A 16,210-nucleotide genomic window follows, 5' to 3' on the forward strand; every position below is an offset into this window, starting at 1 on the left:
TATATTCTCAATATTTAAACGCCTCATCTGTTGCACGCCATAACACAGTATGGCATTGTACCCATTCCCGTTTACCCAGCAGCTAGAAAGGGATAAACTGTAACACGTGAGTTGTGCAGGGTTCGCACCTACCTACCAAGATCAAACACAATACATATTGTCTGAAAGTGACATAAATTTATTTGACAAATTGCTTAATTCTACTAGTAATTAAAACACATTAAAACGTGGATTAACTTCTCTTTATTTGTTTCAATTCACAAAAATGTATGGTAAATACAGTAACACATGTAAAATACATCGTTAACAACACAAAACAGATTAAATTCACACGCAGCATTTGTAAATCTATGAAATAAGTGCAGTTTTCCGTCATTGAATTAGACATTGGCACTGGTACATTGGTCTTTCGTGTCCTGGTGATTAACCTCCAGTGGTGGCATGTCTGCTTCGGAGACTAGTGCAAGAAGTTGTGTAAAATAACCTTCAAAAAAATAAGAACTGACATTTCCATAATCATAAGAAATCTCAACAAAACGCCGTTGTACGATTCCGACTATATCATAAGCACGTGTTTTGGAATCACTGTCAGAGAGTGATGATACAAGGTGTTCGTGCAATGACGTTCACGTGATATAGTCATGGCGTTAGAAAGAAATATTTTGCTGATACACATTTGTTGCATACCTAGTTGCATTTCACTGAATTTGTGGATAATCCCAGAGTTTAGTGCATTAGTGAGTGAGTGAGTATGGTTTTACGCCGCTTTTAGCAATATTACAGCAATATCACGGCGGGGGACACCAGAAAAGGGCTTCACACATTGTACCCATGTCGGGAATCGAACCCGGGTCTTCGGCGTGACGAGCGAACGCTTTAACCACTAGGCTACCCGACCGTGCATTAAGCCAACAGACGCTGTATCAGCTTATCTCTCGTTATCCTTTCCCCGCTGTATGACAAATGCATGAGTAACTAGAGGAGGCAAGCATGTGTTCCACATATCAACAACTCTTCCATACGTCCAGGCAGTCTACTGGTACAGATCAGTCCGTGAGCTCTGGTTTGGTTTCGTCCACATCCAGTCTGTAATGCGTCTCTTGTATCGTCAACAACAACGGTATGGAGAGGACTAGGGCACCGACAAGAGACCAGTTCATCCATACTGTACCTGCAAACCATACCTCGCATAAAACAATCATTTGACGTAAGAGAAAATGACATTGTGACTGTGATATCTACAGAACGTAGCTCCGTGTATACGTCTCCGGGACGACGCTCTTTCCATTAGACGACGGAGGCGGTCGAATGAGTATGGTTTTACGCCGTTTTTAGCAATATCCCAGCAATATAACGGCGGGGGACACCAGAAATGGGTTTCACACATTGTACCCATCTGGGAAATCGAACCCAGGTCTTCGTCATGACGAGCGAACGCTTTAACCACTAGGCTACTCACCTCCGCGGTAGAATGAGTGAGTGAGTGAGTGAGTTTGATTTTACGCCGCTTTTAGCAATATTCCAGCAATATAACGGCGGGGGACACCAGAAATGGGTTTCAGACATTGTACCCATCTGGGAAATCGAACCCAGGTCTTCGGCATGACGAGCGAACGCTTTAACCACTGGGCTACTCACCTCCGCGGTCGAATGAGTGAGTGAGTGAGTTTGATTTTACACCGCTTTTAGCAATATTCCAGCAATATCACGGCGGGGGACACCAGAAATGGGCTTAACACATTGTACGTGTCTGGAATCGAACCAGGGTTTTCGGCGTGACGAGCGAACGCTTTAACCACTGGGCTACCCAACCGCCCCTCAGTAGGAATGATGTAAGGGTGACAATGGTATGTGAGCTCCTCACAGAAACAAGCTACTTACCTATGCCCGGAATCATGAGGATCAGAAGGTATATGAAAGCCCCAATATTGTTCATCAACGTCATGGTGCCGTTCGTTGTACCCTCACCGATGGGGTAGGTGAGTTCGCACCCAAACTCGAAGATGACGGGTAAAGACGAACTCATCGACATTCTTCCTGCTATGACGGTGGTGTAGATCGCAGCTGGGGATAGAAAACAGATCTAGACCAACCATTTTATCTGTAACATGTGTATGAGTGAACAGTTCTAATTTGAAACCAAAACAGGAATTGATAAATTGATGAACTGTTAACTGCGATCTCAAGTTGGGATGTTAGCGTGTATGTGTTCTTGTTTTTTTTTAGCTTTGTGTTTTTTCACGTTCCCTTTGTGGCTTACTAACACTGCACAACTTCAGAATTTGGAGACAATTTAATATGGCATTTTTATTTTTCATGTATTCACGTTTTCAGCTGTAAACAATATCAAATTTTGTAGCATGATTAACATGTGTGAAAGGGGCCAGTTTAAGAGGTCTTTTGAATAAAAATAGTTTTATTAACAATGTGAAGTCTAGGAAAGTGCAGCTATTTGAGGAGAAGGTCACCATGGGTTGCCAATAGTAAGTTTTTTTCCAAGACTTATTATCTACCTATTTCATTTAGTTTCGTCATAATTGTGTCTTTTTTTTGGCGAGTCGAATTAATTGAAGAAATTATGCTTGTCAAACTTTGAATTGTGTCAATTTCATGGACTAATAATGTCCTTAATCACACCTTGTTTTTTTATATTGAAAAACATATATAAAGACTTTAATTCTTAGAAACACTCCTTCAGCGGTGTTGATATTATTGATTTTGGTATTTTATCTTTACAATGTTGCTAAATACATGTATCAACAAAAATGTATTGGATATGAAAAACCCTTTTGGTGACCACATTTCACAACACTTGAGGTACAATCGTGTCTGCACTTTCTCACGTGAGTAAGTGACTTGCCACTGCATGTGTTTGTGACGGGGGCCACCGGTGGAGTCGGATACACTCACATTTTCACCAACCCCTCATATCATCACCAATACAATGGTATAATTGTTACTTCAACATCTTTCCTTGAAAAATAATAACAGAACCAGAAAAATCTTCTTTATATTTTATTCATATATCATAACAATATTACATTTTGTTTACACAATTCCGTATACACATTATTTAAATATAGTATGAAATATATACACATGATGATATGTCAATACGCTCAATAAAATTAAGCTATAAAAATTAAAACATATGAAGTGATATAAATGGCATTGCACAAAACTTTCCCAGCTAAAGTTCATTTATACATTTCACCTCCTATCACCATATCCACGTGCTATTACACAATACATAAACGTCCGAGTGATGACGTATAGCATGTCACGTGCACAACAAATAGCCAATGGTCTTGTGACGTTTGACGGCCGTTGAACTGTAGGCTGTTTTCATTTACAAATATAAACGAATCAGAAAGTAACATCGCCATGTTTAACGTGGATGAAATTGGCTTGCCATTGGAGCCGTGTCAATGTACACCTGTCAGAGGGGTACACAAAGTACGTGATCTAGACTACCAGTTGTCGGACATTCATTTAGTGGAAGCATCCGTGGCTCAGTGGGTTAGAACGCTGACTTTGTGTGCTGGCGATTAGGGTGCCTCACTCTGGCAGTGTGGGTTCGAATCCCGGTGAGACTCAACCCCCATAAGTACTAGAATCTGTACTTTACTGAGAAAGTGTTATCTCAAATATAACATTTGTTACATGGACGAAAATGTTTAAATGGACACATGTTAAAAACTTCATTATTAATAATATCGTTAGTATTATTATTATTCACACTTCACGCTCTTCTTGTACTTGAGTGAAAGTGGGGGCCGATTTCACATTCACATTCACACACGTTGTGGTTCTATTTCCACAATATCTTGCATATCCAGGCATTCTTTTGATCGTATCATCATTTAAGTGTTAGTCTTTCTCGACGACTTTTGTTTCATCAATATCCAGCCTGGGATGGGTTTCACGGATCATTAACACCATTGGTATAGAAAGTCCAATAGCTCCAACCAGCGCCCAGTTCATCCACACTGTCCCTGAAACAGGAAATAATGTATCTCAGATATAATAACCCTACACTACAAAGTAACATGTGGGATACCAAAGTGTCAGTACTAAACTGCTCCAGAGTCTAAACACACAAAATTTAATTCATATCTACTCTACGCTCCAACAAGAAAACATAATAACGACAGTTGATATAAAAAATCTTCTCAGCTTCAAAATGCTATTCAAACAATAGATACGAAGTATCATAGAATATTCCACTTACACATTGTTTGTGCAAGGGGCGGTCGGGTAGCCTAGTGGTTAAAGCGTTCGGTCGTCACGCCGGAGACCCGGGTTCGATTCCCGACATGGGTGCAATGTGTGAAGCCCATTTCTGGTGTCCCCCGCCGTGATAATGCTCGAATATTGCTAAAACTGCGTAAAACAATACTCACTCACACACTGTGCAATGGCCCAAACGACCAAAGCGTTAATCAAATATCGATAGAAGTAAAACATGTGGCCCAAGGTGTACCTACTCACCAATATTTGGGATCATCAGCACCAGCAAAAAGATCAGAGCTCCCACGTTGTTCATTAGCGTCATGGCAATATTGGCGGTGCCCTCCCCGATAGGGTAGGTGAGTTCGCAGCCCATCTCATAGACGATTGGTATAGCCGTTGTGAGTGCAGTCTGTCCCGTCATCACGCTCACGTACAACACGGCTAGAAATACAGTAGGCATATTGCATTGAAGGTCCGTTCTAACCCAGCGTCCAGCGATCAAATGTATAACGTCCCTTTTACAAAGTTGGTATTCAGGGTATTTGTTTGTCCACGGCGTGTTTTAGTACATGAGGCAATGGCGGCCATGCCGTCGCAAAAACTCGTTGTGCGGTGTTGTGCCCCTTTTACAGGCCAGAGTGAATGAGTGAGTGAGTTGGGTTTAACGCCGCTTTTAACAGTATTCCAGTTATATCGTGGCGTGTCAGCTTAATGTGGGAGGAAAGCCCGAAGTGATACAGGTCTAAGACGTTTACCACTTCGGTGAAACCCACGAGCACGGGTATGGTGCTGACAAACCTAGAAACATAATCGGGGCGAACCGAGATTCGAACCCACAATCATTTTTTCTGGCGCTCCCAAGGGACGCAACTCTGCACAGCGAATCGCGGCGCCTTAGACGACTGGGCCACCCGTTTTCATGTGATTATGGAAATGGTACAGTGGATTTTATTTTATATATATATATATATATATATATATATATATATATATATATATACAGTAGACTACGGTTATAACGAACTCGAGGGGACCGCTAAATTTAGTTCGTAATAACCGTAGTTCGTTATAAGCAAACAAACAGCATTTATGAAACAAATGGTCGGGACTAAAAATAAGTTCGTTATATCCGTCAGTTCGTTATAAGCGTGCTCGTTATAAACGTAGTTTACTGTAGATGGAAAATGGACAAGCTATTACTTGAACACGTTCCTCAAGTTTGTCCATTTTCCAAAGGTTACAGACCCCTGCATAATTTACAGACTTTCGTCACCACTCGCCCCTTTCCGTAACGCTATTCGGCTTGTCCCGGAATAACACGAGTTGGTCACGAATTAACTGACGCAAGTTTTTGTGGTATACCTCTGTGCATCATGTAATGTCCATAACAAAAGATTTCACTGTTACAGTAAACTACTGTTATAACGAACTCAAAGGGATCACTAATTTTAGTTCGTTATATACGTAGTCCATCTTATAAGCATATTTACAGCATATATACAGCAGTTGTTCGGGACCAAAAAATAAGTTAGTTATATCGGTCAGTTCGTTATAAGCGTGTTCGTTATGAACGTAGTTTACTATTACACAATTCCTGAGGCTTAGAACATATCAATCAACCCTACTATATTTTATACAGCCTGGTGTTACTTGGCGGCATGGCCTCCACGCCCCAAAGGATGTACTATCAATGATGTACTTGTGCCCTGTCGGGGTTTTTCTCATGCTAAGATCGAAATTCAATGAGGAAAAGAAATATAGCCGATCGTTTTAAAAAGCTGACATCTGATTGGCCAAGAACCCACGGATCCTTCACGTATATTGGGAGGTCAAAGTTGGCTAAGGGTTCACGTGACTCGACATCCTATGGACGTGCCCTGACCATGCTAAGGACCATGCTAAACTGGGATTCAGTCTGCAACTAAAGAGGTGAGGTGAGGTGAAATGGGGTTCCACGTCACGTCAAAGATTATTATTATAGCGACGTGTGTGTGTGTGTGTGTGTGTGTGTGTGTGTGTGTGTGTCTGCTTGTCCCAGCCTGAACTAATGCCGATTTTATAGTGCTAGCCAACTGAGATACCATGCCGCCATTTAACATGAATACTCAGACACAGTATACTGACTCTGAGCCGACCAGGCCTTGTTTTAGCCCCTTAATGCCGAGCGCCAGACAGGGTAACAAGTGTACCATCTTTTAACGTCTTTTGGTATGACGCGGTCGGGGATCTAACCCCGGACCTTCCGCTCTCTGGGCAGACGCTCTACCACTATACCACGGAGGCGGTCCGGCAACTAAGAAACATGCGTAAAGTAAGATATCACAGGGTTAGATGACAGCCTACAAATGTAGTCTGAGTAAGAGAAAATCATTACGTAAAGTCGCCGGCAGCACCCCAGTACATATGACCGCAAACCAGGCGAAGAAAGCCGCTGCGATGAAGTACACGCCACTGATGAACCACTTCATATAGCGGGAAAACAGATCAACCAGCCTGCAACATATACAGAGAGTGCTTACAAAACTAGCGACATAATCAGCGCTCATCGGAATTCGAACCCACGATCAAAGGATTCTGACAAGCTTAGTGTTCCATATGACGTCATTTACTTCTAACGCCATAAATGAGTGAGTGAGTGAGTGAGTATGGTTTTACGCCGCTTTTAGCAATATTCCAGCAATATCACGGCGGGGGACACCAGAAATGGGCTTCACACATTGCACCCATGTCGGGAATCGAACCCGGGTCTTCGGCGTGACGAGCTAACGCTTTAACCACTAGGCTACCCGACCGCCCCAACGCCATAAATGACCCTCTTCACATTTTCAACTACCATAAACATATTTCACCGAAAATATATGCTTCTGAACTCTTAATGATAAATTCGTTAATTTGTGCCCCCCTCCCTGCTTTTTAATTATAAAAGATCAGCGAAACCGCCTTTTTGTGTTTCATACTTGGATATGTACATAAAGATTCAAAGATACAAAACCATATCCAGTTCATATATGACCTCAACTTTCCAATAGTCAACTTCGCCTGCATGTCCAGCAATAATCTCGCCTCTGGTGTCTGCAGTGTCACAGGTACAACCCAGCATGCTCTTTTAAGATTTCAAACAGCGTCATACGACTCTTGCTCAAAAGTTGTTATCGACTCGTGATTATTTCATAGTGGTTCATAAACACATACCGTATTCTACGTAATAAGCGCCTACGGAGATATTTGCTAATATATTGGCTCGTGAACAATCCTAATTAGCACCCTTTCCTATTGATCAATGTACACAATACTTATTTATTCGCGTATACTACGCACTCATGTTTTCAATGCCACCTTAATTACGGGCAATTAAATTCTGGAAAAATATATCTCTCGTATATAAACATTTCAGGCTGTCAGCATAAACCACGAAATTTATCTTTCAACTCTGTTTTTTTTCTACAAAATAATATTCTAATAAGAGCCCCCAATTTCTAATTTTAAGAGCGCCCTGGGCGCTTATTACGTCGAATACGGTACTTATGATATAGTCGGAATTGTACAATAGACTCTTATTTCTTAATATTATGGAAAGGTTTTGACGCATATATTTACATACATGTATACAAATTTCATAACACTGAATACCAGCGCACCTTGCAACTACCAACATGGCGGCACAGGAAGCAAAGAACGTGTAGAAGCCGATCCAGCCTGCCTGGTCCTGGCTGATGCCCGTGGGTTTCATGTTGACCTTGAGCACCCCTGTCCACGCCGTGCTGCCCCCACCGGCCAGGCAGAACACCAAAGCCAGAACCCAGAACTGCCGCCGCCTGGTGAAGGGAAAATAGCAACTGTATGATTATCATGATTATGTGTGTGTGTGTGTGTGTGTGTGTGTGTGTGTGTGTGTGTGTGTGTGTGTGTGTTGTTTGTTCGTTTATGTTGCAGAGATAAATAATTTCCTCCATTTATGTTTTTTAGTTGTAATCTTTTAAGGAACGGAGAGAGAGGATGGAAAGACATACCTGAGCAGATCCATGACGCCCTGCTTGAAGCTCTCTCTCTTAACCGAGGCCGACACACAAGGGGGATGTGGGGGTTTGTTGGGGAAGTACAGCAACATTATCAGGAACAACCCGACTGACCAGCCACATTCTGAAATGCACGATCGTAAAGTATTTGCACACTCCGAAATGCATGATCGTAAAGTATTTGCACACTCCGAAATGCATGATCGTAAAGTATTTGCACACTCCGAAATGCATGATCGTAAAGTATTTGCACACTCTGAAATGCACGATCGTAAAGTATTTGCACACTCCGAAATGCATGATCGTAAAGTATTTGCACACTCTGAAATGCACGATCGTAAAGTATTTGCACACTCCGAAATGCATGATGGTAAAGTATTTGCACACTCTGAAATGCACGATCGTAAAGTATTTGCACACTCTGATATGCATGATCGTAAAGAATTGGCACACTCCGAAATGCATAATCGTAAAGTATTTGCACACTCTGAAATGCACGATCGTAAAGTATTTGCACACTCCGAAATGCATGATCGTAAAGTATTTGCACACTCTGAAATGCACGATCGTAAAGTATTTATATAACTGACCAGATTCATACTGAAATGAATGATATAAAGTATTTTATAACTGACGAGGCGCACTCTGAAATGTTATAGGCTTAAGACTAAGATTATCTTGATAGACAGTTTGATAATCACTGATAAATATATTTAATAAATCTTCTTACCTACATACATGAGGAACATTATGTCTTCTCTCAGTTTTGCTACCGTTGGCACTGGAAACACAGACAATCTTGCAAAGTTCAACAACTATATATATATATATATTATTATTTTAACTGGAACACTCGAACAGCCATCTTGTAATGGTTACTCGTAAATGATCAGTTTGAACTGAATTTACATCTGAACTCTGTCTTACTTTTACGTATGATTTCTATTGCATTAATACATATAATCGATCTTTAATGCTTCAATACTGTTTTGCATATTGAAGCATTTATAATTATTTCTTTTCTTATTAAAAAATATTTGGGGATAGTTCTTTTCTGACCTGTGACGTTGGTGCCGTTCATGCAGCCATGTTCAAGGTGAAATTCTTCAAACTGCGATGCGGGGGACGAACTTCAGAAAAAATAGATGAAACGTTAAGTTCATGTAATTACTTCCTGTGAAATTGTCCAACACTTTAGGTCATATTCAGACAATTTACTAACTCTTGAAACACATTTCATACATGTATAGCATGTAGACGATATTCCCTTTAATTCTACGTCTTATACGGGATACAACTTAATTCTGCAATAACGCTTTACAATACGTTACATTACATCGCAAAGGATGACATTACGCAATAACATGATATTTGAGTAAATACCTCATGGTAAAGTTATCAAGTGTGCAGTTCTTCGTATGCACCTCGGGTACCAGCTGGGGACCTGGATATAAGACATGCAGAATAAGAAACACAAACAATAGTAACACTGCAACACAAACCAATTAAAATCAAATAGTTCTCTCTCATACCTCCCTGAATCAGCGAGTGAGTCTCTACGTCGCTTTTTGCAATATTCCCTCAATATCACGGCGGGGTACACCAGAAATGGGCTTCACACATTGTACCCATGTGGGGAATCGAACCCGGGTCTACAGCGTGACGAGCGAACGCTTCAACCACTAGGCCACCCCACCGCCCCTCACTGAATGCAGATCCAAGGATACCTCCATAGGAGGGTGGGTCACGTGAACTTTCTAATATGCTAATCGGCGCTTCTAAATTCTCGGTACGAGTAAACGAACCAGCTCACAAAGTCAGCGACCGACTAGAATAATGTTGAAGACTCTCTATGTTACTGCGCACTGCACGAGTCTTGTCGCCATTGCGTCATTGCATCAGTATTATCAAAATGGAGTGTTTCGACAATAAACTTCTGATTCTGAGCTTAATCACTGGGAAAAGTCTGTTCTTTTGACCAATACCTACCTATGACGAAGGAGCAAGCTACCATGAGAAATTTGATGATTGTAGCCAAGGCCGTGGCTGTGGTCCTCTCGTTGGGTGGGAACCACGTAGCCGACATGGAGGGAGGTCCGCCTGTCCCCACCGGCCCAGCAAGACCGTTCAGAAACTGACCAATATGCATTGTCCTGGAGGCAAAAAGTGTATAAAAAGTACCTGTTTGTGTGCTTCCCCTACTAGATACACAGTGTTCGATCTTAATCCTCCAGTCATTGTACGGGTTTAAATTATAAAATTGTTTATGTCTTTCTTAACATTTATTTGGAGTCCTTCGCACATTCTTTAAAAAAATGAAGAATGAGTTGAGTGAGAAAATGAGCTAGGTCTGACGTCGTTTAGAGTGAGTTTGGTTTGGTTTAACGCCGTAATGGTATTCGTTATATCACGACGTGTCTGCTTGATGAAAAGGAGAACGGCATGTCTTAGAAACCCACAAGCACGGCACGGTGCTGAGAAACCAAGGAGCATTACCAGGGCCAATCTTGGATTCGAACCCACGATCATAAGAAGGGACGCAGCTGTACACATACAATTGCGCGGCTTAAACTACTGGGCTACCCGTGCCCCTCAGGCGAAGAATGCTTTATTTGTTTGTTGTTTAACACCGCACTCAGCAGTATTCCAGTTATATGACGGCGGTCTGTAAATAATCAAGTCTGGACAAGACAATCCAGTGATTGATATCATGAGCATCGATCCACGCAATTGGGATCGATGACATGCATTAACCAAGTCAGCGAGCCTGACCACCCGATCCCGTTAGTCGCCTCTTACGACAAGCATAGTCGCTTATTACGACAAACACTGATCTTCACGGGTCTCAGGAGAAGAATGTATGATAACAGGGTGATAACATTATTTAGGATCATGTGGGTGAACGATATACTGACCACGTGACCCATGGGGGGCTGGTTGTTATGCATCGTATCCCGCAGCCGGCTGCTATCATGAACATGCTCAGGAGGGATGATATCCTGAGACCTGAAACAGACCACACCTTGGGTTGAGACAATAAGGCATGTAAATAGAGAAAGGAAAATATACGAAGCTATCAGATTCGGTGGACGTCACTTTGGACAGTGTTTTAGTTATTATCACACCAGTGAGGTTAACGTGCATAGGGTAAAGCCCGAAGTGATGCAGGTCATAGAGATGTACCACTTTGGTGCAACCCATGAGCTGACAAACCTATAAATATAGCCAGGGAGGAGCTGGGATTCGAACCCACGATCAGAGGTTCCTGGTGTGCCAAAGGGACGTAATTCTGTAAAGCTAATTGTGCCATCTTACAGTCAGTGCATTTCAATTTGTAGTCACGTCGGCAGTATTTCAGCCATATCGTGACGCCATAGACAAATGGTTGCTGTATTGTCAAAGAAAACATTTTTTTAAATTAAAATGTCATATCGCAGAACAGAAAAGTGAAGAAAAGTTTTCAGCTTCAGTAAGAGAGTAGTAGCTGAGAACAGTGTTTGAAATAGAAAAATGACAGGCTGCCATCAGCTCCCACAGATTTTAGAAGCTGCAGACCCTGACTAAACTCTCCAGACACTTACTTAAAAGCTTATTGTGACAAATAAATCGACACGTTGATATATATTGTCAGCGCAAGAGAAAAAATAGTCAAGATTATCAGCCGAAACAGATTCCGTTTGGCGTAAAGTGCACAACAGCTGTGAAAATTATATGAATGGACCACTAAAAATGAGTGATGACAGCAGGTGTTCGCGAAAATAGTAAGGATCTCCTGCCCAACCGGTAGCACTCGCCATTCACACCATTTGGATTAAATAAAGTAAACATTTATTGCCATACGTCCCACAGCAGTGAATTTACTGCAGGCTATAAGGTCCCGTACACATTTGGAACTACAGACCGACACGAGATCTACTTGCCACGGGCTAACGGGCAGGCGCGTATTTCGAACACTGCGTATAGGATACATTAATAGCAGAATGTATAACAAACAAGCCAGATAATAACATGCACAACTACTAAAGTTCTTTTCACCTTTCATATCCAGCATCCATGCGAACAGAGGCATCCCAATAAAGAACGTGATTGGCCCCCAGTTGGCCATAAGGGAGATAACCGCATCATTCCATCCAAACGCTACTTCACTGGAATTAGATATGGGGGCCCAGGTATTCCATACAAAAGACTGAGTGCCCGACATTAGAGAAAATATGACTAACATATACCATCGCCTCTTATATAGTTTAACTTTAACATCGTCTTTCGTTACATCTCCCTGGGCGGATGCCGAGGTTTTAATGTCTATGGAGGATTCCGAGTGTTTCCTGTCAGGGTTAACGGTGCATGGTTCCCCTATTGATGAGTAGGATAGGTCTTCCTGGTCCGCTAACAGTGGAGTCTTTACATCAGCCATGATGGACCTGTGTCAAAAGTAAGTCATACGTCATACTTGTAATAAATTTAGTGAGTATGGTTTTACGCCGCTTTTTATCAATATTCCAGCAATATCACGGCGGGGGACACCAGAAATGACTTCACATATGTTGTTACCCATGTGGAATCGAACCCGGGCCTTCGGTGTGACGAGCGAACGCTTTAACCACTAGGCTACCCCAGCGCACCGAAATACATTTAACAAATACACACAGAAATATATGTTTACATATAGTCATATGTTCTTTGAATGACATTTTGATGTTGGATTCGTAACTATTGACAATGTATCGATGTTTCGGTTTAGACCCTAACACCCTTATCAGGTAAGTGCACGTGAGTATATAGCTGATGACATGGTATGGCTTTGCACCCTCTTCGTCACAGCGCCTGCTTGATAACCGTGTTAGAATCTCCACGGAAACGTCATACAAATGTAATAACATTATACTCACAAATATGTTGCAATAAATATTGACCTTAAACACTTAAAAATAACTACTTTTTATGTGAAAATCAATGAAATATACGAATGAATATTTTTACGACGTATTTTATTAAATATTAAAAAAATCGTGTACATGAGTGAATATTCTACTTTATCTGAAATTTACTCATCGTAAATCATACACCATACGTGATAATGATATTTACTTATATACATTATAACATGAATATATTCAATGTTCCTGTTTACTGACAAAAGGAAGATCAATTAATGAGAAATCATGATTTATATAAACATTCTATAACTTTAACATTGAAAAACTTTAATAATCTTTCTACGTGTCTAGTGGCATATTGGAATTTTACACGAAAGATTGACAGGTTAAACAAAACAAAAGTTTATATTTCAATGATAATTTGAGTTAAAGTGAAATCATGTGTATGCACAATCTCACATAGCTGCGCACTTAGTCAATGTGTTGAATTAATTTGTCTTGGCTTACCCGTTTTTTCCGACACAGAGGGGTGTATCAGTCTGTCAACTACAAACGCACAAGTCGCTCTGCTATCTACAATTGAAAAGTGTGTTGTGCTCATGTAGTCTCTTCGTGTTACCTTGGCAAAACACTGCGCCAATGACCTATCAGCCATGTGACCTAACCGGGTTACACGCGGTGTCAACATGGTGAGAATCATGTGTATTATTAATGTGGCATCAGTGAGGAGAGGTCACAAGGTGCACTAAACTGGTTTCACAACACCCAGCCTTGTGCTTTTAGCCAAAAGTTGCGGCCAAAATATGTGGCACACCATACGGGAGGGACTCGGTGATCTCCTTTATTTCTAGTTCAGGTGGGTAAATCAGTGGAAGGGAATTGGCTACTTGATGGTTATCGAACGATGTTATCAATGAGGAAGTACAGCATTTCACATAGTTTTCTCAGTAAACTTCACATGGCAATTGCTTTCATTATTGACATACTCCCCGAAACCTCTGAAGTTAGATATGTAACTGTATCTATGGTCACCATGTTTTGTAACAAAAGCCTTAAGGGTCAAGGAATGAAGTTTTCCCTTAAGTTTGGACATGAATCAATCAAGTCAGCGAGCCTGACCACCCGATCCCGTTAGTCGCCTCTTACGACAAGCACAGACGCTTCCTACGACAAGCACAGACGCTTCTTACGACAAGCACAGTCACCTCTTACGACAAGTATAGTCGCCTCTTACGACATGCACAGTCGCCTCTTACGACAAGCATAGTCACCTCTTACGACAAGTATAGTCGCCTCTTACGACATGCACAGTCGCCTCTTACGACAAGCATAGTCGCCTCTTACGACAAGCACAGTCGCCTCTTACGACAAGCATAGTCGCCTCTTACGACAAGTATAGTCGGCTCTTACGACAAGCAAAGTCGCCTCTTACGACATGCACAGTCGCCTCTTACGACAAGCATAGTCGCCTCTTACAAGCACAGTCGCCTCTTACGACAAGCACAGTCGCCTCTTACGACAAGCGCAGTCGCATCTTACGACAAGCACAGTCGCATCTTACGGCAAGCATAGTCGCCTCTTACGACAAGCAAAGTCGCCTCTTACGACAAGCACTGTCCCCTCTTACGACAAGCATAGTCGCCTCTTACGACAAGCATAGTCGCCTCTTACAAGCACAGTCGCTTCTTACGACAAGCACAGTCGCCTCTTACGACAAGCATAGTCGCCTCTTACAAGCCTAGTCGCCTCTTACGACAAGCACAGTCGCTTCTTACGACAAGCACAGTCGCCTCTTACGGCAAGCACAGTCGCCTCTTACGACAAGCACAGTAACCTCTTACGACAAGCACAGTCGCCTCATACGACAAGCACAGTCGCCTCTTACGACAAGCACAGTCGCCTCTTACGACAAGCACAGTCGCCTCTTACGACAAGCACGGGTTGCTGAAGACCAGTTCTAACCCGGACTTAATGATGTTGGTACACAGGTCGGGCCTATAGCTTTCTTACAAAAGTAGCGACTCACAGATTTAAAGTCGAGTGTCTCATCCCGTAAGAAATGTAATGCTGACCGGAAGTGTATTTTAGGTGTCTTATCAGCCAACCTCCCCTTACCTTCCGTTTTTCCCTGAACATGTGCACCATCACATGGTTATTAACCTCATTGTTGCTAGATAGTGCATAGAAGCGCCCTGATAACATAGATACTATTTTCTGTTCAATTACAAAGCCGCAAGGAGGCACGAGTGTCCCAGTCGTCTAAGGCGCCTTAATTCGCTGTGCAGAGTTGCGTCCCTTACGCGTGACAGAAATCTATTGATCATACGTTCGAATCCCCTTAATTTCTACTAGCTTTGTAAACACCACCCGTTCTTGTGGGTTTCACCAAAGTGGTAAATGTGTAAGACCTACATCACGATCACTTCGGAGTTTCCTCCCACATCATCGAGCTGACAGCCGTGATATATTTTTAACTGAAATACTTTACACATATGATGACAGTTTGAATGCGCGTTTCCTACCATGACAACAACGTGTTGATTTGGTTGTTACATAAATCTGTTAATAATGGTTCACATATAGTGTTTGTGATTTATTTGGTGGGCACAAAAAGCTATATTGATAAGATGAAATACATACTTGACTACACCTATTTTCCATGGGGTATTATGGGACACAGTTGTACTTGTTTTGGTCGCTTCCTCGCGGAACTTTTGTCAGCTAAATACTTATCCATTCACAAATATATCCGTGGTTGTGCCATATACTCCGACCCGTGAAGATGCGGGGTAGAATAGGTCTCCAGCAACCCATGCTTGCCGTAAGAGTTGACTATGTTTGTCGTAAGAGGCGACTAACAGGATCGGGTGGTCAGGCTCGCGGACTTGGTTGATGCATGTCATCGATCCAAATTGCGTGGATCGATGCTCATGATGTCAATCACTGGATTGTCTGGTCCAGACTCGATTATTTACAGACCGCCGTCATATAGCTGGAATATTGCTGAGTGCGGCGTTAAACAAAGTTGAAAAATATATGTTATTTGAAGATATTTCGGGTGGATTTTAATTTCAAAATCATTAT

General features: G+C 41.9%; 1 protein-coding gene across 3 annotated transcripts; it reads right to left on the reverse strand.

Annotated features, from left to right (window-relative positions):
- Positions 1-572: 572 nt before the first annotated feature.
- On the reverse strand, positions 573-15,219 carry LOC124135890 (solute carrier family 49 member 4 homolog). 3 transcript variants are annotated; one of them, XM_048382162.1, is made up of 13 exons: positions 15,153-15,219; positions 13,634-13,699; positions 12,285-12,670; positions 11,165-11,255; positions 10,239-10,402; positions 9,633-9,693; positions 9,309-9,379; positions 8,980-9,030; positions 8,244-8,373; positions 7,872-8,048; positions 6,608-6,726; positions 4,492-4,674; positions 3,003-3,995 (listed from the first exon to the last, which is right to left on the reverse strand). In XM_048382162.1, exons 3-13 carry the CDS (start codon positions 12,661-12,663, stop codon positions 3,871-3,873), a joined length of 1,551 nt encoding a protein of 516 aa, XP_048238119.1. In that variant the 5' UTR covers positions 12,664-12,670; positions 13,634-13,699; positions 15,153-15,219; the 3' UTR covers positions 3,003-3,870. The 3 variants fall into 3 exon arrangements, with proteins under 3 accessions (XP_048238120.1, XP_048238119.1, XP_046357515.2); XM_048382163.1 differs by lacking the exons at positions 3,003-3,995; positions 4,492-4,674; positions 15,153-15,219 and adding exons at positions 573-1,171; positions 1,882-2,064 and having other exon boundaries at positions 13,634-13,728; XM_046501559.2 differs by lacking the exon at positions 15,153-15,219 and having other exon boundaries at positions 13,634-13,728.
- Between the last annotated feature and the right edge of the window lie 991 nt (positions 15,220-16,210).

The sequence above is a fragment of the Haliotis rufescens genome, unplaced genomic scaffold (assembly GCF_023055435.1).
Source record: "Haliotis rufescens isolate VD_foot unplaced genomic scaffold, xgHalRufe1.0.p SCAF_4, whole genome shotgun sequence".
Classification (NCBI taxonomy): domain Eukaryota; kingdom Metazoa; phylum Mollusca; class Gastropoda; order Lepetellida; family Haliotidae; genus Haliotis; species Haliotis rufescens.